General features: G+C 59.5%; 1 protein-coding gene across 2 annotated transcripts; it reads right to left on the reverse strand.

Annotated features, from left to right (window-relative positions):
* Nucleotides 1-213: 213 nt before the first annotated feature.
* Nucleotides 214-7,458, reverse strand: SPRY3 (sprouty RTK signaling antagonist 3). Of its 2 annotated transcripts, none has more exons than XM_061361998.1 (2): nt 7,305-7,458; nt 214-1,579 (listed from the first exon to the last, which is right to left on the reverse strand). In XM_061361998.1, exon 2 carries the CDS (start codon nt 1,530-1,532, stop codon nt 612-614), a length of 921 nt encoding a protein of 306 aa, XP_061217982.1. In that variant the 5' UTR covers nt 1,533-1,579; nt 7,305-7,458; the 3' UTR covers nt 214-611. The 2 variants fall into 2 exon arrangements, with proteins under 2 accessions (XP_061217982.1, XP_061217981.1); XM_061361997.1 differs by lacking the exon at nt 7,305-7,458 and adding an exon at nt 5,694-6,104.
* Between the last annotated feature and the right edge of the window lie 9,169 nt (nt 7,459-16,627).

Consider the following 16,627-nt stretch of genomic DNA (forward strand, 5'->3'; position numbering starts at 1 on the left):
CAGAAGGTTTCTAAAGCTTCCCACACCTTCCCTTCCTCTTTGAGACAGAAAAATACGATGCCACCTCATTTTGAAGCTAGCTTCCTTCTCCCAGAGGCTTCCAAGCCCAGATGGAAGTGGCTGCCATTGGCAGGACCCTGCCTCACCCCAGCCCTTGGGGAAAGCAGATCTATAGCCATGACAGCAGAGAGGCCACCCAAAGAACAGAGAAGAGGTCTGGCTCCTGGAGGACTCTTGCACAGGGGATGCATTGACCTGACTTGTCCTCCCATCAGGAAGGACCTCACCATGGGGCAGTGGCAGCTCTGAAAACCCTCCCAGAGCAGAGTCCTGAAGACACACTCCCAATCACCCTCAGTCTTCCTCCTCTTTTCCTTTCCTGGCCCCTCCACCTGCATGTGCAAAACCACCACTACTCCCCAGCAGGTGCCACCTCCCCCAGGCACTCCTCTGTGGGACCCCCAGCTCACCTGTCTTATTCCCAAGGGGTTATGGTGGGTAGGGGGGGAGCGCTGCAGAACGAAGGGGTGCTGGAAGAGGAGGGGGATGGCAAGGAGAGAAGAAGGATGAGGAGGAAGAGGAAAAAAGCCTGCTTCTCCTCCCCAGGAGGGTCATACCGGCTTATCCAGCGTCTTGGGGAAAGGTGTGCTGCTGGAGGAAGAGATCTTCCTGCAGACCGTGTTAGTGTGGCTCTGGCAGCGGCAGCCGGGTCGTTTCAGGCTGTCATAACCCCGCTGGCAAAGTTTGAGGCACCCTAGGGTAGGAAAGTAGCAGCAGAGGCAGGGCATGAGGATGGAGAGGAAGCTCATGGCAGCCCAGCGGGCGCAGCAGGACCCCGGCCCGCAGGAGCAGGGGTCGTCGGCGCAGGTGTCCTCGTCGTCAGTGGAGCAGTGGTAGAAGAGACCCTTGACGCAGCAGAGGCAAGTCCCGTAGTCGAGGAGGCTCTCCGGGGAGCAGAGGCAGCGCTGGTTGCAGAGCCAGCAGGAGGGCAGGCTGCGGGCGGCCGTGCAGCGCCCACACTTGCAGCGCCCGCACTCCTCGCAGAGGAAGAGGTGCCCAGGATGCAGGGGGGGCTTCTCCACCACCCCCTTCAGCGGAGACTCCTCCGCTTTCAGCTCGCCGGCCCGCGACTGCGTCCGGATCAGGGAGTGCCCAGAGTGGGAAGGCGTGAGGCTGCTCAGGAGGCGCTGGTCGGAGGCCGTGGTGCTTTGGGAGACAGAGCTGGCCGTGCTGGAGTGGCTCATGTGCTGTTGCAAAGGTGGTATCTGGTGCTGTTGGCTGTGGCTGCGGTGCAGGTCCTGGAAGGTGGAAGACACCAGGCGGTCCTGGGACCACTCTTGCTTGTGCGGAAGCTGGGACAGGGATGGGTTGGAGCGGGCTTGCTGGAAGCACACAGCCGGTCTCTCCACGTAGTTGTTGCTGGCACGGATGGAGCGGATTTGGTCGATGGACAGGACCTGCTGGAAGTCCTCCACGGGTGGGTCCATCGTCTCGTCACAGCTGAGTTCAGCCACACTGGAAGAGAGCTGCATTTCCAGGAGTGAGGAGACCCTGCGGCATCAGGGCACATCTACAAATCCTAAAGGATGGGGCAGGAAGACAGAGAAAACATTTGTGTTACATTCTATAACAGATCCATCTGCATAAAGCAGGAAGCAAAGGCCGGCTGGAGAGCTCCTAATGAAGTTATTTCCAACAGTCAGACTCCAAGTACTTCTGTGCCTGGGGACACTCAGGCTGGACACAGCCAAAATCTGTCCCTTGACCCAGGTGGTCGCAGCATCTCCTCAGGCTTCTCATGTCCTTCCAGAGGATTTGCCCCCCCTTGCCAGCACTGATGGACCCCATCCATCCTTCCTCTCCTTCCCAGGGGAAATGCCAGCCCTCTCTGGAGGAGGAAAACTTGAAGATGTGACTTATCCAGAGCCAGTGACAGAACTGGGAACAGCGTCGCCTCCAGAGCAAGAGATTCTTTTGGAGTTTCCCAGTGCACCCAGGGCGGCCTCCCAGTGCTGTAACATGGGCATAGGGTTGGAGAGGAGCTGGACGCTAATTTCAGGCAGTATCAGCAACAAATTGCAACTCATGTGACACGTGTTGGGACAGAGACAAGCCAACCCCACAGTTCCCACTGCAGCATCCCGCTTTCCCATGCACACCCAGGAGCCAAGTCACCCCCTCAGGGACCCCGGGAAGGGCAGGGTTCGGTTTCTCCTTCACCCCAGCACAAGCAGAGGGGAAGCAGGGAAAGCAGCGCTGTCAGCAGGCAAGCCCCAGCCTGCTCCCTGCCCCGAGGCTGCCGTGTCTCTGCTGCTGTGCTCAGGAAACGGTACTTCCTGAGTCTGCGGCACCGGCAGGCGCCTGCTTTATTCCAGAGGGAAGGTCCAGACTCCCCGAGGGCAGTGGGGCTGGGGCAGGGAGCACCCCCGTGTCCTACAACTCCCCCCCCCAGCAGGTTTGACCTGATGGCATCGGACCCATCACCAAACCTGGGCTGCCACCGGACCTCTCCGCTGGCGTCTGGTGAAGCCTCAGTGGGGCTGAGTGAGGAGAGGGGCAGCAGCAGGGCTCTCTCCCCTTAGGATGGATGGAGGGAGAAGCTTGTGCTGCCCACAAAACAAGGCAAGCAGAGCACACGGAGGATGGAGCCATTCTGCATTCCAGACCAGCCCCCCAGCACTTCCAGCCCAGATCTCGATGCCACCCGGGCACAGCCAGTTTCCCCAGGACAAAGCCATTCTCCTCTGGCAGATCAGACACCTCCGTGACACAGACACCTTTTGGTGCTCGGGCCTGCAGGGTGACGCTGTTTCCCTGAGGAAGCTCCCCATGGTCAGGCAGTGCTCGAGCCTTTCAAGTAGGTGAGGGGCCACAGGTAGAATCTGCTCATGCAGCAGAGAGAGGCAGAGGGAAGATTGATTTTCATTAGCCAGGCTGACCTTGAGAAGCAGGCGAAAGCAAAGGCAACTTACTTTGACTGTTCAAGCAAGATGTCATCTCTCCCATTCCCCTCCCAGGAAAGAAAAAGCAATGGATCTGCTGAGATTTGGGATTTTCTTGTGCCTGAAGCCCACCTATGCCCCTCCCTTTGTGATTCAAGTGAGATGTTCACTCCATCCAAGGAGAGGCAGGCAGGGAATTAGTAGGTCTCCTGGGACACCCACAATAGATTTGGATGCTGATTTCTTTACCACTAATACCAAGGTGAATTGGGAGGGCAGAGCTAACCCGGGTTGTGATTACACTGACAGGATGGGAATGGGCCATGGAGGAAAAACACCCTCCTGTGAGTTGCTGCCTGCTGCCATTGAGCTCCTCACCTGGTCCTTACTAAAGCACAGGCTGGTGACCTGAAGTCCCCTGGATCCCTGGAGGGATATGACCCATCTTCATCTGCAGCTAGGACTATGCAGGAGGGAGTAGAGAGCAGCCTCCAAGGGCTCCCAGGTCCCTCATGACCCAGCTCCCACCTGGGGGTGGGATCCTGTGAAGGAAGATGTTGATTCTACCCACAGAGGAGCTGCTCACAGCTGGGTGTCCGTCCCCTCTGACCTGTGCTATGAGATTTGGTAGCACTTGGGCATTAGGGCTCGGGCAGCAAAGCCCCATGAGGCTTCCATGTTAGGTCTGAACCAAAGTGTAACCCAAGGGGCAAGACTGAGGGTCCCAAGATAAAGAGCAGCCCAAGGGCAGACCCACCACAGCCACCCCCAGCCCTCTATGCAAAACCTGGAGCTCAGGAGACATGAGGACATCCATGAGCTGGGCTTAGGCAGAAGGAAGTGCACAGGGGACACCGTGGGGAGAAACAGAGTCTGGGAACAGCAGGCAGACAGAGCTGGCAGTTGGGCCATGCAGTGTCTGCCAGCACGTATGATCTGGGCTTGGACAGGTCCTGGGCAAGACAGGTTCCGGGAGGACCCCCAGTGCTGAACCAGGGCCCAAATGCTCCTGGACCTCCAATTTCCAGGTGCAAGGTTTGAACATGGACCCAGATTTGCTGTCTCGGGGAGGCAAAATCCCCCTGGAACCCAAGGGGACGTGAACCAGAGGATCTGTGGGTCCTCCAGTCCAGTGGAATGGAGGGAAGACATACTGAATACCGGAGCTGGGACCCCACTGCTGCCCTCAACCCCGGGGAGCCCGGCGGTCCCCACTCGCTCCCTGCTCCAACCAGTCCATACCCCAGTTCCCAGTGGGAAGGCCACCCCCGGGGCACTGATGCATCCCCTGCTGCCTCTCTGCCATCTGAGGGGGCCAGGGCAGCGTGTCCCCAGCCTCCTCCTCCTCACACCCTGCCTGCCAGGGTCTTGCCAGCCCGGAAACCGGGCAAGCTTTATGGCCGCTGCAGCCCAACACATATAATAAGTTCGTGTGATAGTGGCCAAAGCAGAGATCGTAAAAGCAAATGATTTACAGGCTGGGGTGGCTGCGAGCCGGCGATGAGGGGCACAGGGCGCCCAGGTGGGAGGAAAGGAAAGGGGGTTTTCCCTCCGGAGGTACTGCCAGGACCATCCCAGCGCTGCGGGGAGCAGCGGGGTGGTGGCAGGAGGATGATGCCCCAGCCCCGGTTTGCAGCAGCCCATGCGTGGGTCGTATCCGGCGGCAACCCCCGCGCCCAGCCCCTCCGTATGGGGGCCCCACAGCCCCCCCGAGCAGCCCCGCACAGCACAGCCCAGCTCAGCACAGCCCCGCTCAGCACAGCCCCGCTCAGCACAGCCCCGCACAGCACAGCCCCGCACAGCACAGCCCCGCTCAGCACAGCCCCGCACAGCACAGCCCCGCTCAGCACAGCCCCGCACAGCACAGCCCCGCTCAGCACAGCCCAGCTCAGCACAGCCCCGCTCAGCACAGCCCCGCACAGCACAGCCCCGCTCAGCACAGCCCCGCACAGCACAGCCCCGCACAGCACAGCCCCGCACAGCACAGCCCCGCTCAGCACAGCCCCGCACAGCACAGCCCCGCTCAGCACAGCCCCGCACAGCACAGCCCCGCTCAGCACAGCCCCGCTCAGCACAGCCCCGCACAGCACAGCCCCGCACAGCACAGCCCCGCTCAGCACAGCCCCGCACAGCACAGCCCCGCTCAGCACAGCCCACCTCTCGCAGGAGTCGGACCCGCAGCCCCCAGCAGCCCCTCCTTTCACGCAGCCCCCGCCGCCCCCGGACCACCGTCTCCGCCGTGCCCGCACCCCACTCGCGCTCGGGACGCCCCAGCCCCGCTCTCCGCTCGACCCACGCGTGACTCCGACCCACGCTCGCTGCCAGCCCCAGCACGGACACCCCACTCGTGCCCCGTGCCCCCACCTGCCCCTCACCCCCACAGCCCCACTCGTGTCCGCTCCAGCGCCCACCGCAGGCCGCCCGTGCCCAGCCCCACGCGTGTCCGCGCGGGCGAACTCACCCCGCTGCCGCCGCCGGGGCCGCCGCCGGTCCATGCCCCAGCGGAGCGCCGAGCGCTGCCGGGGCAGCCACGGGGCTGCTCAGGGCTGGGGGCTCGGGGCCCCTCCGCCGCGCCGAGCTCCGCTCCACGGGCACCGGGATCGGGGCCGGCAGAGCCCGGGCGGGCGGCTCTGGCTCGTCCCCAGCGCCGGCTGCGAACGGGGGAGCGCGGAGGACGGGACGGAGGGAGGGATCCACATCTCTCCCTCGCTCCGCCGCTGCCTTCCCGGAGCCGGAGCTCTTAGCGCTTACCTAAGTGGCGTCATCCCGCTGGAATGGCACCGGCCCATTAGCAGTCCCACAGAGCCCCGGCATCCGCTCCCCAGATAATGGCTGAGCGGAGCCGGGAACAGCGCGGAGCCTGCAGGCACTATTTAAACATTTCCGTCTGCCTCGGGCTCCGCTTCCCCCCACCCCGGACCCGCCACCCCCTGGCCCCTGGGGACACCCGTGGGACCAGCGCTGGCTCAGGAGGCTTCGTGGGCATTGAAGCTTGGTCCAGCCCGATGGGGTGGGCAGGGGTGTGGGGAGCAGGTTTGGGTGCCCAGGGTCAGCATCTGCTGTTGGGAGCTGTCACCTTGAGAAATCATTTGATCCACACGTGGGTGGGAAATGGGTGCAGCCACCATCACCTCTCACCCTTCCCAAGCATCTCCAGAGACATCAGTGGGAACTCAGATGTTGCCCACCCCCCCATGAGACCAGACAGCCTGACTTACACCAGAAGCACCTCCTCTGATGGAAGCTGAGGTGGAAAAGGGGCTGTTCTGCACTGAGACCCACAGAACCATCCCACACGCATCCCGTTCTCCCAGAAACAAACTCCCTGGACTCAAGGTCCAAACTGGACCTGGATATTCTGATCCAGACATCTCTCTGTGCTGCTGTGCACTCCCACCTTCCACTGCTTTCTCTCTTCTCTAAGGCAACAACCGCTGCTTGGGAGCACCAGGGATCCTTGTGACCTCCCTCAGCCCCATCCATAAATAAATGGGACCTGGTCTGACGATCCCAAAGACTCAAGGCCTCTCCTTGATGACACTGTACATTGGCATGGACTCCACTCAAGCTCCCACCCTCACTTCCGGCAGCATTTCCAGGTTGGTCACCCATCCTTTCTGGCAGCATTCACTGGGTGACCAAAGCAATGTTACCAGATCAGGACAGGTTCAGAACCTGCCTTGAGAAGCGAAGCTGAAGCCATCCAAGCCCTCACCCACCCCAGCAAGTCCCCCCCAGCACAGGATCTGGCTCCTCAGGGCCTGGCCATCCATTGTCAATGTTGGTTGCCGATGGGCAGCACTGGGGCTGGGTACATGAGGGCAGGGAACGGATGAGGAGCCTGAGCAAGGTTGACAAAACCAGTTCTGCCACTTTTTGCTCCACCGGCTGGGTACAAACCAGGACGATCCCACTGGGCTCAGCAGCTCCCTCCCAGCCGGTGCCAGCAGAAGCACTGGAGGCGTCCCCAGCAGGGGCCAGCAACTCCGCTCTCCTGCACAGTGCCCAGCGGAGCCCTTCCAGGCTCATCTTTTAGGCATTTCTGGACTGGGAAGCAATCCCTCTCCCTTGGATCCCACCACAGATGCTCCTCCAGCAGTTTCTCCAAGAGGAACACATCCCTGAGAGCATGCCTCAGCCTCAGCTACAGCCCAGAGCCTTCATGCCGCATCTCTGTGCTCCCACGAGCCCCTCCTCTTCTCCCCATCGCTTTCAGATTCATCTTTAAAGGTGCAGAAAGGAGCCGAGTTGCCCAATTCCCAGTGGCTGCCAGCTGGCTACGAGCACCTGACTCCCAAAACCCATGTGTGACGTCCTCCCCTTATCCCAGCCCAATTCCCAGCCCAGATTCATCACTCCCACCTTGAGGTGCCGGTGATTCAGGCTTCCCTCGGTGGGCTCACAGCATCCCCGGCGCAGCCTGCGTCGTGCTCAGCCGCCGCTGCTTTATTCCTCACCCGCTGCCGAGGGAGGGCCAGAAAGGCATGAATGCAGAGATACTGAGACAAGTGGGAGGGTGGGAAGCAGAGGGAGAATAGCAGCCTCCTGGTGAGTTATTGACCGCAGCATCCCTGAGGAGGAGGGCTGGAAACCTGAATGCATTTGCAAAGCAGAAAAGTTCAGAGACGCTCCCAAAGGAAGGGTCTGGGATGGAGCCTCCAGCCCGTGTTTGGAGGGTTTGGGGCTGTTGGAAGAGGGATGTGGTGTCCTGCACAGCTGTATATGTTGAAGGAAGGCATGAGGCTACATGAGATTCCTGATAACCTCTCCCTGCAGGAGTGATCATCCAGCCCTAAGCAGGGATTTAACATCCTTCCGCAGCTCTGGGACACCTCCAGGCATCCATCCTGCCTCTGCCCCTTCCCAGCCACCTCCACCTGAGCCAGCTCCTCTGGACTGGCCTTTTGAACCTGTTCCACTCCTCTTCCCAGTGTGAATCCACCACTTCTTAACCCCTCAAGCACCCCTGGGGTCCCATCCATAGCAGCTCCCAGGGGTCCCACTCTCTGCCCTCACTTTAGGGGCTGTCAGCACATCTGCCTGGGGCTGCTGATAGCACTGAGATACAGGTACTGGGAGGGCAGAGCATCCTGGTGTTCCCAGCTCCTGTTGCACATCTCCCACCTGCCTGTTGCAGATCTCTGCCTTGGGGAACCCTCATCCCTGGCAATCCCCACCGCTTCCTCCCTGCCCTGCTCCTTCCTCTCCTCCTGCACATCCCCAACACTGCAGAAGCCATCTGGGGAGTCACCACCTTCCTTCCCCTCCTCAGCATGTGTTTCTCTAGATACACACACACATTCACAAACCCAGAAGAGCTCACTCTGGAGCCTGGAGAACTTCCGTTGCTTTTTTAAGCAACCAGGAGAGCTCAGCACTGTTTTCCAGCCATCTCCAAGCCCGAGCACCCCTGATCCCACCAGTGAACCACGGCGGATGGGGAGGAGAATATCCCAGCATGAGGCTGGAGATGTCTGCTCCTTCCGATGCTGTCAACCCCGGGCACTGGATGAGGGAGCATTCACCTTCAGTTAAAGATGATGCAGGCAGGGGAGAGAGAAAAGGGGAGGATAAAGAGAACATGTGATTCCCCTGATTCAATCAGCCAGAAGCAATGAGGTGCTGGTGCTCTCTAATTTTTAGATTCACACATTTGAGGGCCAGAGGGGACCATGGTGCTCATCTGGCCTGACAGTCTGTATTATGTAAAAGCCACTTGAAGCCAGACAGTGCCACCAGCAACAGCAAGCACTGGGGAACTTATAAAGGCTGTGATTCTCCCAAGGTAGAGGGATGTGTGAATCCCAGCACATCCCAGGTACAGAGGAGGCCAGACACATCCACCCAAGCAGGCTCCAGCTGAACACACAACAGCAATGGGGGAAAGAAAACATTATTTCCCTTCTGTACCAGGCAATTCCTCTGCCCAACAAATAGGGATAAGGAAGCACGGAGGAAAAAAGTCACCCCTTGTGTTTTCCTTTTGAACCTTGCCTGGAAAGGGGAACCCAGCCCCCGGGTGTCTCTTGGCTGCTTTGGTGTAGAACACCACAGTTTGCAGCCCTGCAGCCTTTCAGCAATGGGAGCTGAGCCCAGCCCTGAGCCAGATCCTGAGCTCCTCACTCAGCCTGCAGCTCCGCGGAGGTGTAGTCATTGACTGCAGTGTGAGTTGTTTCTCTGAAGATGGAGCCAGGCAGCATAAAACATCAATAAAGAGCTCAGGATGCTTCCCTTTAATGAGCTGAGATTGTAACACGCTGACGGAGCTTGCCAGGAGCTGCCCATTCTGTCAGGAGGAGGAGATCCTGCTGGAGAAGTGTTAAGTGGGTCCTGCTGACTCACTGGTGCAGATGGCTCCGGCCCCACGCGAGCCAGGAGGGGGACAGCATCCAGCACAGGGGCTGAGCTGCTGCCCCAGCACGGTAAACACGATGGATGGGCACATCAAACCGGGTTTCACTTCATTCTCCATGTCCCATTGAGTACAGTGAGCACCAGACGTTGGGCAAAGCTGAGGAGCACCCACAGGCTCCCTGTGCTCCTGCGGCAGCTCTTCTTTGACAAAACACGTTTATCCCTGCAAGATGCCCTCCCCAAACCCACATCAATGTCCCAGCAGAGGAACCAGAGCAAAGGTGTGACTCAAGCAGCAAGTGTGGCCCCAAACATGAGGCGGAGACCTCAGCCCTGAGCTCCTGGGGAACTAGAGCAGGGAGATAAAGATGGATGGGGCACTGAGGGCCTGCCATTAATGTGTTTCATAGAACTACAGGCTGGTTTGGGTTGAAGGGATCTTACAGCTCATATTGTTCCAGCCCCCTGCCACAGACAGGGACACCTTCCACTGGAGCAGCTTGCTCCAGGCCCCATCCAGCCTGGCCTTGAACAGGAAGACAGCTCTGGTGATGGATCCATCACAGCCATCCAGCTGCCTGGAGTCCTTCCTTTGGGAGGCAGAGGGCACAGAGCTGAAAGCTTCTCCTTCCCATTAGGAGCAGGCTGCCTTTGGTGAGCCAAAGCCTGGGGTCTGTGCAGGGTGCCATGGGTAGGGATGTGTATTTCCCCACACAAACCACACTGCAGCACCCACCATGGAACCAAGTATCAAAGGGTTTGCACCCAGAAAGCCCGTGGAGCACCTGTCCCTCTTGCCAGGCCTGACCCTAAGTCCATGGGACACAAGGTTTTTCATCCAGCCTTTGTCTGTAGAGCACCTCCAACCCCCAGCACAATGAGATGGGATGCTCCCACCACTCTCTTCTGTCCCCAGACCCTCAGAACCATCTCTCTCCCTGGCTTCCATACTCCATGCTCCCTGGGATGCTTCTCCACCACCCTGATCTTTCCTGGGAGCAGTCACCAACTGCTGTTCCATGTCTTCCTTGGGCTTCCCAGAGAGGTCCCAGCCTGAGCTCCACCATGTGTTCTCCTGCTCAGCTCCTCACAGTCCAACCAGTCCATGCCCCCAGCAACAAATGTACCTGACCCGAGCATCCTCTCCTGCCTGGGTACCACCTTCCCCCGCCCGAGCCCTCTCATGTGCACTGAGCATCACCCATTCCCTGGGGATGGAGGTGGCGGATGGGGAGGGGTCAGCTCTCCCCATGGGCAGTTTGGGTTCCCGTTTCAATGTCACTTTAACTGGAGCGGGTGTGCAGGGATAAAAGGCTCTGTATTAAATTGCCAATCTGATCACATGCTGCCGGGATGTGGCCGTAGCTAAGCAGCACCACCCCCACAGCCACTTTTTTGGCTGGTGACTCCTCTGCTCAGCGTAAGGCAGAGCCACGAAAAATGGGAGAAACCAGGGGGGAGGAGGGGAAGAAATGAAATAAATAAATAAAAGCCTAAGGTGAGTCCTTGTGAATGTCAGGAGCTCCTCGGTGTGACAGTGATCCTCCCCCTCCAAACTCGCTCCGGGTGAGAGCCAGAGAGAGGGTTTCATTAGGATCTGGTAGCAGGCTATTTTCAGAGCTGACATCCTACCCACAGCTAAAAATAGCCGGTCCCCTCCACGCAAAGCAGGGTTTCTTCTCTATTAAACTTTAACAAACCCCAGCAAGGCTCAGACCTTGCTTTCGCCCCACACTTTGCTCCATCCCCTTCCATCCCCCCTTGATTCCCCACTTCGCCATCCCTCATTTCCCAGCCTGCAGGGGCCGGAGCAGATGTCACCATGGCAGAGGTGGGGGAGTAGAGGGGCAATGTGCCCTCTGAGCCAAGCACAGTATCAGAGGGTCCCAGCCTGGTTTGTGTTGGAAGGGACCTTAAAGCTCCTCCACTTCCAACCCCTGCCACGGGCAGGGACCCCTTCCACTGGAGCAGCTTGCTCCAAGCCCCTGTGTCCAACCTGGCCTTGAGCACTGCCAGGGATGGGGCAGCCACAGCTTCTCTGGGCACCCTGTGCCAGCGCCTCAGCACCCTCACAGGGAAGAGCTTCTGCCTAAGAGCTCAGCTCAGTCTCCCCTTTGGCACCTGACCCTGCACACAGCTCCAGGGCTTGGGGTGACCAAGCAAAGAGCAAGAGCTTGAGGCCCCCGAGCTGCTGCCAGCACAGGCAGGGAGCCTCGAGCATCCCCCTGGAGCCCAACCCGTTCCTGGCTGCTCCTTGGAGTGCCCCCAAAGGAGGGGGCAACCACCCACAGCACCCCAGGAAGGGTGAGGGGCAGAACCAGCCAGCACAGCCCCGGGCATCGCTAAAGGCTTTGGTACTCAATGCCCAGCTTGGGGGGGGGGGGGACGGGACGGGTACAGCACAAAGCTGCCCCATCTGCAGATGCCCCCAGCACTTGAGAGACAACACACATTTACCTCCATCCCGTGCTCCTCCTGACTCCAGCCCAGTCGGAATAACCAGCCTCTGCAGAGCCCTGCCGCATTCTGTGCATGCACCCTCCATGTCCCAGTCCCAAATCTTCCCTTTTCTGGTCCCAGCACAGCTGAGTCCCAGCAGAGGGTGCAGCCAGTCTGAGCTCTGCTGCTCTTAGAATGGAGGCGAGGTTCAACCATAGATTCCTTCCCGGCTCATCCCAGCTCCCAGAGCAGTCGGGAATGGAGCATCTGGGAGCATCCCCTGCGGGGCACCCCTGCGGGGCACAGCCTGGCCCACCACGGGGACACGCAGGATGATCGGGACCGGTCTCACCGGCTCAGCCCAGTGCCCACCAGCACCACGGGCTCCGTCTGCCTTCCCCTCGGCCCCGCGCCGGCCCTTCGGAGGCGCTGGCCGGCGGCCAGGCAGCCATTTCCTGGTAATCTAATAGCTGCAGCAGATGAACTGGAAATGCATTTCCTGCCACCCTGCTCTAAAGTTGTTATTAATGTAAGGGGAGAAGCAGCGCTGGCTCATGGGGACCACAGCGGTGCCTCGCTTGGGCTGCAGGGAGCTGGAGGTGGGATGGGGAAACTGAGGCACGGGCAAGGGAAGTGCCTCATATGGAACAGCAGTTCCAAGGGGCTTTGCCTCCAGACAAAGAACCACCACGGGTGGCTTTGGGAAGGCGGGCTGCAGGGGATGGGGATGCAGCAGGGTGTGAGGAGACCTGGGAGATGGACACTGCAGTGTGGACCCGACCCATGCTCCTGCCTGCCCTCCATATGGCACCTCATCCATCTCCTGCCTGGCTCTGTGGCCTGGGCTGACCCCTTCCCAGCTGGCAAAGGGATGGCCCTGTCAAAACCCCCCATTCAGGTGCTCCAGGGTAAGGAACAGCCTCGAGCAGGAAGGGGACAGTGACACCGCTGCAGTGCCCAGAGGGGAGTAGGATGCTCCTGAGGGAGGAGCGGCGTCTGGAACACGCGTGTGCTCATGGCTCCATCTCAGCAGCGGTTCCTGTGTCCGCACACAGTCCACAACCCTCAGGGGCTTTGCAAAGGACCCGCAGGGCTCAGCGTCCCCCTACGTCCCCTTCAGCACCCCACTTATTCTCAGCCCCAACATCCCACCCAGATCCTGCCACCAGCCCAGTGGGTGACATCCCTGCAGCCGGGGCTGGAGCTGTCTGCACAAGCCTATTCCCACTCAGAGCCTGCTCTCTGCGTCAAGGCAGAGCCAAATTGGAGAAGTACACACAATGACCTCTTGTGGAATGTAGTATGAATATTTGATAGGGCTAAAGTAATCATATCTAATCGATACAGGCAGGAATATCTCTCCCCCGCCCCGCGCTCTCCCTCTGCCCTGTCCCTTCCTCTCTCCCCCTCTCTCCCTCGTTCTCTCTTTCATTAATGCATTCTCCACTTTACATTATTTATTAACTTCCTTCCTTTTTTTTATTTAGAAAAAACAAATTAAATAACAGTGGTTACGTGGAGCTCAGCTCCTCCTGCCCCAGCGCTTTGGGCCAGGCTAAAACTTCCCTGACCTTCTCTCACCTCCTTGTCTTCCTCAGCTGAGGCAGAGGCTCTGCCCCACGGCTGCAGCCCCCCAACACCCCTCACTGCTCCCAGCACATCCCACCTCCCCATTAGTGCTTGCTCTGCACGGCCACCCAGTGCATGGCACAGGAGACATGCCCAAAATGAAGCCCCCAAGGTGCAAGCGATGCCTTGGAGGTGGAGGGACTCCATGTGTGGTCCCAGCTCCAGCACAGCCAGTGGGTTTCCCCAGACTGAGCCAGCAGGGTGGGGGGGTGATGCTCAGACCAGTGGTGAGAAGATGCTCTGCTGCAGGTCTCACAAACCCTCATCCATTCCTTGCCGTGGTCCCCTAAAAGAGCTGACAAGAAACCTGGAGAGGGGCTTGGGACAAGGGCCTGTAGGGGCAGCACAAGGGGAATGGCTTGAACCTGCCCAGAGGGGAGACTGAGCTGAGCTCTTAGGCAGAAGCTCTTCCCTGTGAGGGTGCTGAGGCGCTGGCACAGGGTGCCCAGAGAAGCTGTGGCTGCCCCATCCCTGGCAGTGCTCAAGGCCAGGTTGGACACAGGGGCTTGGAGCAAGCTGCTCCAGTTGAAGGGGTCCCTGCCCGTGGCAGGGTTTGGAACTGGATGAGCTTTAAGCTCCCTTCAACCCAAACCAGGCTGGGGTTCTGTGATTCCCAGAGTGGCCAGGTATGTCCCGGCAGTCCACGGATGCTCCCCACAGATGCTGCTGGTCCATGCTTCCCTGCCAGGGTAGGCTGAGCACAGGGGCTTGCCTAGATGGGGACAACCCCAGTGTCTTTGTGCCAAGCATCCTGACCCCAACACCCCTCCAGGGTCACTCACTGAGACAAAGAGCCCCCAGACTGCTGAGCCACATTCCTCTGCTCCAAGCAGGACCCAAGGGGCCACGGAAAGGCTGGGGCAGGGCCATGCTGTGCTGCAGGCAGTGGGAAAATCGGGTTGGAAGGGGAAAGGGGCTGTGCAGCAGCCAAAGCACTGACCCTGGGGTGAAGGGTATCCCTGGGGCAGGGAGGAGCTGAGGGGAGACCCCAGGGATGCCCAAGGGGGACGGGCTCGGGGCAGGCAGAGCTCCAGAATTCCTGCTCCATGAAGGAGGATGGGGCAGAGCGGGGGATATGAGACATGGGTCGCAGTGAGACTCTAGCCCTCAGCTCAGACTCATGGAGCCACTGAGGTCCTGGGTTGAATGGGCCAGTCTCTGTGTGTCTCCCACCTGAATCACCCACCTCCTCCCGCTCATCCCAGGGAGCCACTCTCCTCTCCCCCTTCCCAGATTGCTGCCCTGGGCAGGAGGAGCGTTCACCCAGCACAGGGGGGAGGCGTTGGCTGTGTCCAGGCTCACCTGCCCCTGTGCCCATGGAGGGCAGGGGAAGGTGTAGATGCTGCCCCATCCCTGCCCCAGCACAGGGTGTCTGTCCCTCCAGGGACACCCCATTCCCATTTTCCCAGGGGAAGGTAATATGAGGCTGGAGATTTTATCATTCCCAGGAGTGGAGGGTGGGAGAGGAGGCTGGGACAGCCCCCGCTGCCCTACAGCAAATGAAGAAGCCAAAGGAAGGGCTTGTCTTGCCCACACTGGCCACTTCCTCCCTTCTTGGAGGACATCCCCAAGCACACATTCATGGACACCAGCTCACAGTTCCTGACTCAGTTCACCTCTTCTGATCAGTGCAATGGCTTAATCTCAGTCTGCAGTGAATTGGGAAGGATCCTTTCTGCTTCCATGCTGTGGGACATGGGGAAGACCCCCCAGGAATGGCCAGAGGAGGAGGTGATCCAAGACCATGATCCAAAGCATGTTCATGGGGTGGCATCACTGAGCAGACTGGAGGGAGGGCGATGATCCAGCGCCTCAATATTGGACGCACTGGGCTGCTGCATGCAGGGTGCTGGGAGGGACATGGCATCAAGCAGAGCCCAGGGACCCCCCACGCACCCAACTCCAGCACTCAACTCCACAGGGGAGTCTGCCCAGATCATGGGAAGGCTGTGCCAAACACCCAGGGCTGGGAGAAGGGAGCCAGAGCTAGAGCCAACCAATTGGCACTGGGACTGTGAAAAGGCAGGAGACATTGTGCTGAGGAATGGGCAGACAGATCCTCCTCCTTGGCCACTCGTGCTCTTCTCACTGGACCCAGGTGCCCACAGGGGTGTTATGCATCATTTGAGCAATTCACTCTTGCTTCCCACAACACTGAGATGCTGGAACAGATGAGGGAATTTGCTGTAAGCCAAAGGCCACTGGGAACAAATGCTCCAGGGGCTGGCACAAGGTGCCCAGAGAAGCTGTGGCTGCCCCATCCCTGGCAGTGCTCAAGGCCAGGTTGGACACAGGGGCTTGGAGCAAGCTGCTCCAGTGGAAGGGGTCCCTGCCCATGGCAGGCATTGGAGCTGGAGGAGCTTTAAGGCCCCTCCAACCCAACCCAGGCTGTGGCTCGATGCAGGTGTCCCCACGAGCTGGGACAGGGGCAGATGCTGCTGCTCTGAGGGCAGCGCTGGAGCGGAGCAGCTGTGGCTCCAGACTGGGCTCACGGTGACGCAAGGGAGAGGGAAGTGGGTCCCGGCCTTTCCCAGGCTCTGCTGTGCTCCTGCTCCCACTCCCTGCCAGTGGATCGGCCACTGGAGTGCGACCAAGGGAGCAGCGGCCAGGACACAGCAAACAAACATCTGAGTCCGGGCTTGCTTCTTTCCTTCTTTTGAGTAACCAGAGAAAAAAGAGACAGAGGGGGAATTAAAAATTTAAAATATAATAATTAAACAAGTGACATAAAGAAGCATTTGTGTTTCCATGGGGAGGTGACGAATACTTGGGAGTGGGAGCGTGGCCTCAGGGAAGAGTAACACTGGAGCAGGGAAGCCAGCAATAGAGCCAGCAGCACCATGGGCACCCAGCACAGGTCCCCCAGCTTCAACAGCCCTTAGATCAAGCTGTGCACAGCCACAGCGAGGATCAGAGCCACTCCAGGATTTAGATCCTCTGGATTTTCCTCCGATGTTCACAGAATCCCAGCCTGGTTTGGGTTGGAAGGGACCTTAAAGCTCCTCCAGCTCCAACCCCTGCCATGGGCAGGGACCCCTTCCACTAGAGCAGCTTGCTCCAAGCCCCTGTGTCCAACCTGGCCTTGAGCACTGCCAGGGATGGGGCAGCCACAGCTTCCCTGGGCACCCTGTGCCAGCGCCTCAGCACCCTCACAGGGAGGGGTTTCTGCGGATTCCCTGTGGGAACATCTCCCGCTCTCTGCCCGAGCAGGAGCCGCAGGAAGAGAGAACCCCGCGTGTGCGGAGCGAGCGCCCCCCGGCCCC

The sequence above is a fragment of the Neopsephotus bourkii genome, unplaced genomic scaffold (assembly GCF_033783945.1).
Source record: "Neopsephotus bourkii isolate Nb327-2 ecotype Australia unplaced genomic scaffold, CSIRO-AGI_Nbou_v1 NB_1067, whole genome shotgun sequence".
NCBI lineage: Eukaryota > Metazoa > Chordata > Aves > Psittaciformes > Psittacidae > Neopsephotus > Neopsephotus bourkii.

Coding starts and splice junctions, on each gene's coding strand:
- SPRY3 (XM_061361998.1), bottom strand. CDS start 1,532: ATGCAGCTCTCTTCCAGTGTGGCTGAACTCAGCTGTGACGAGACGATG.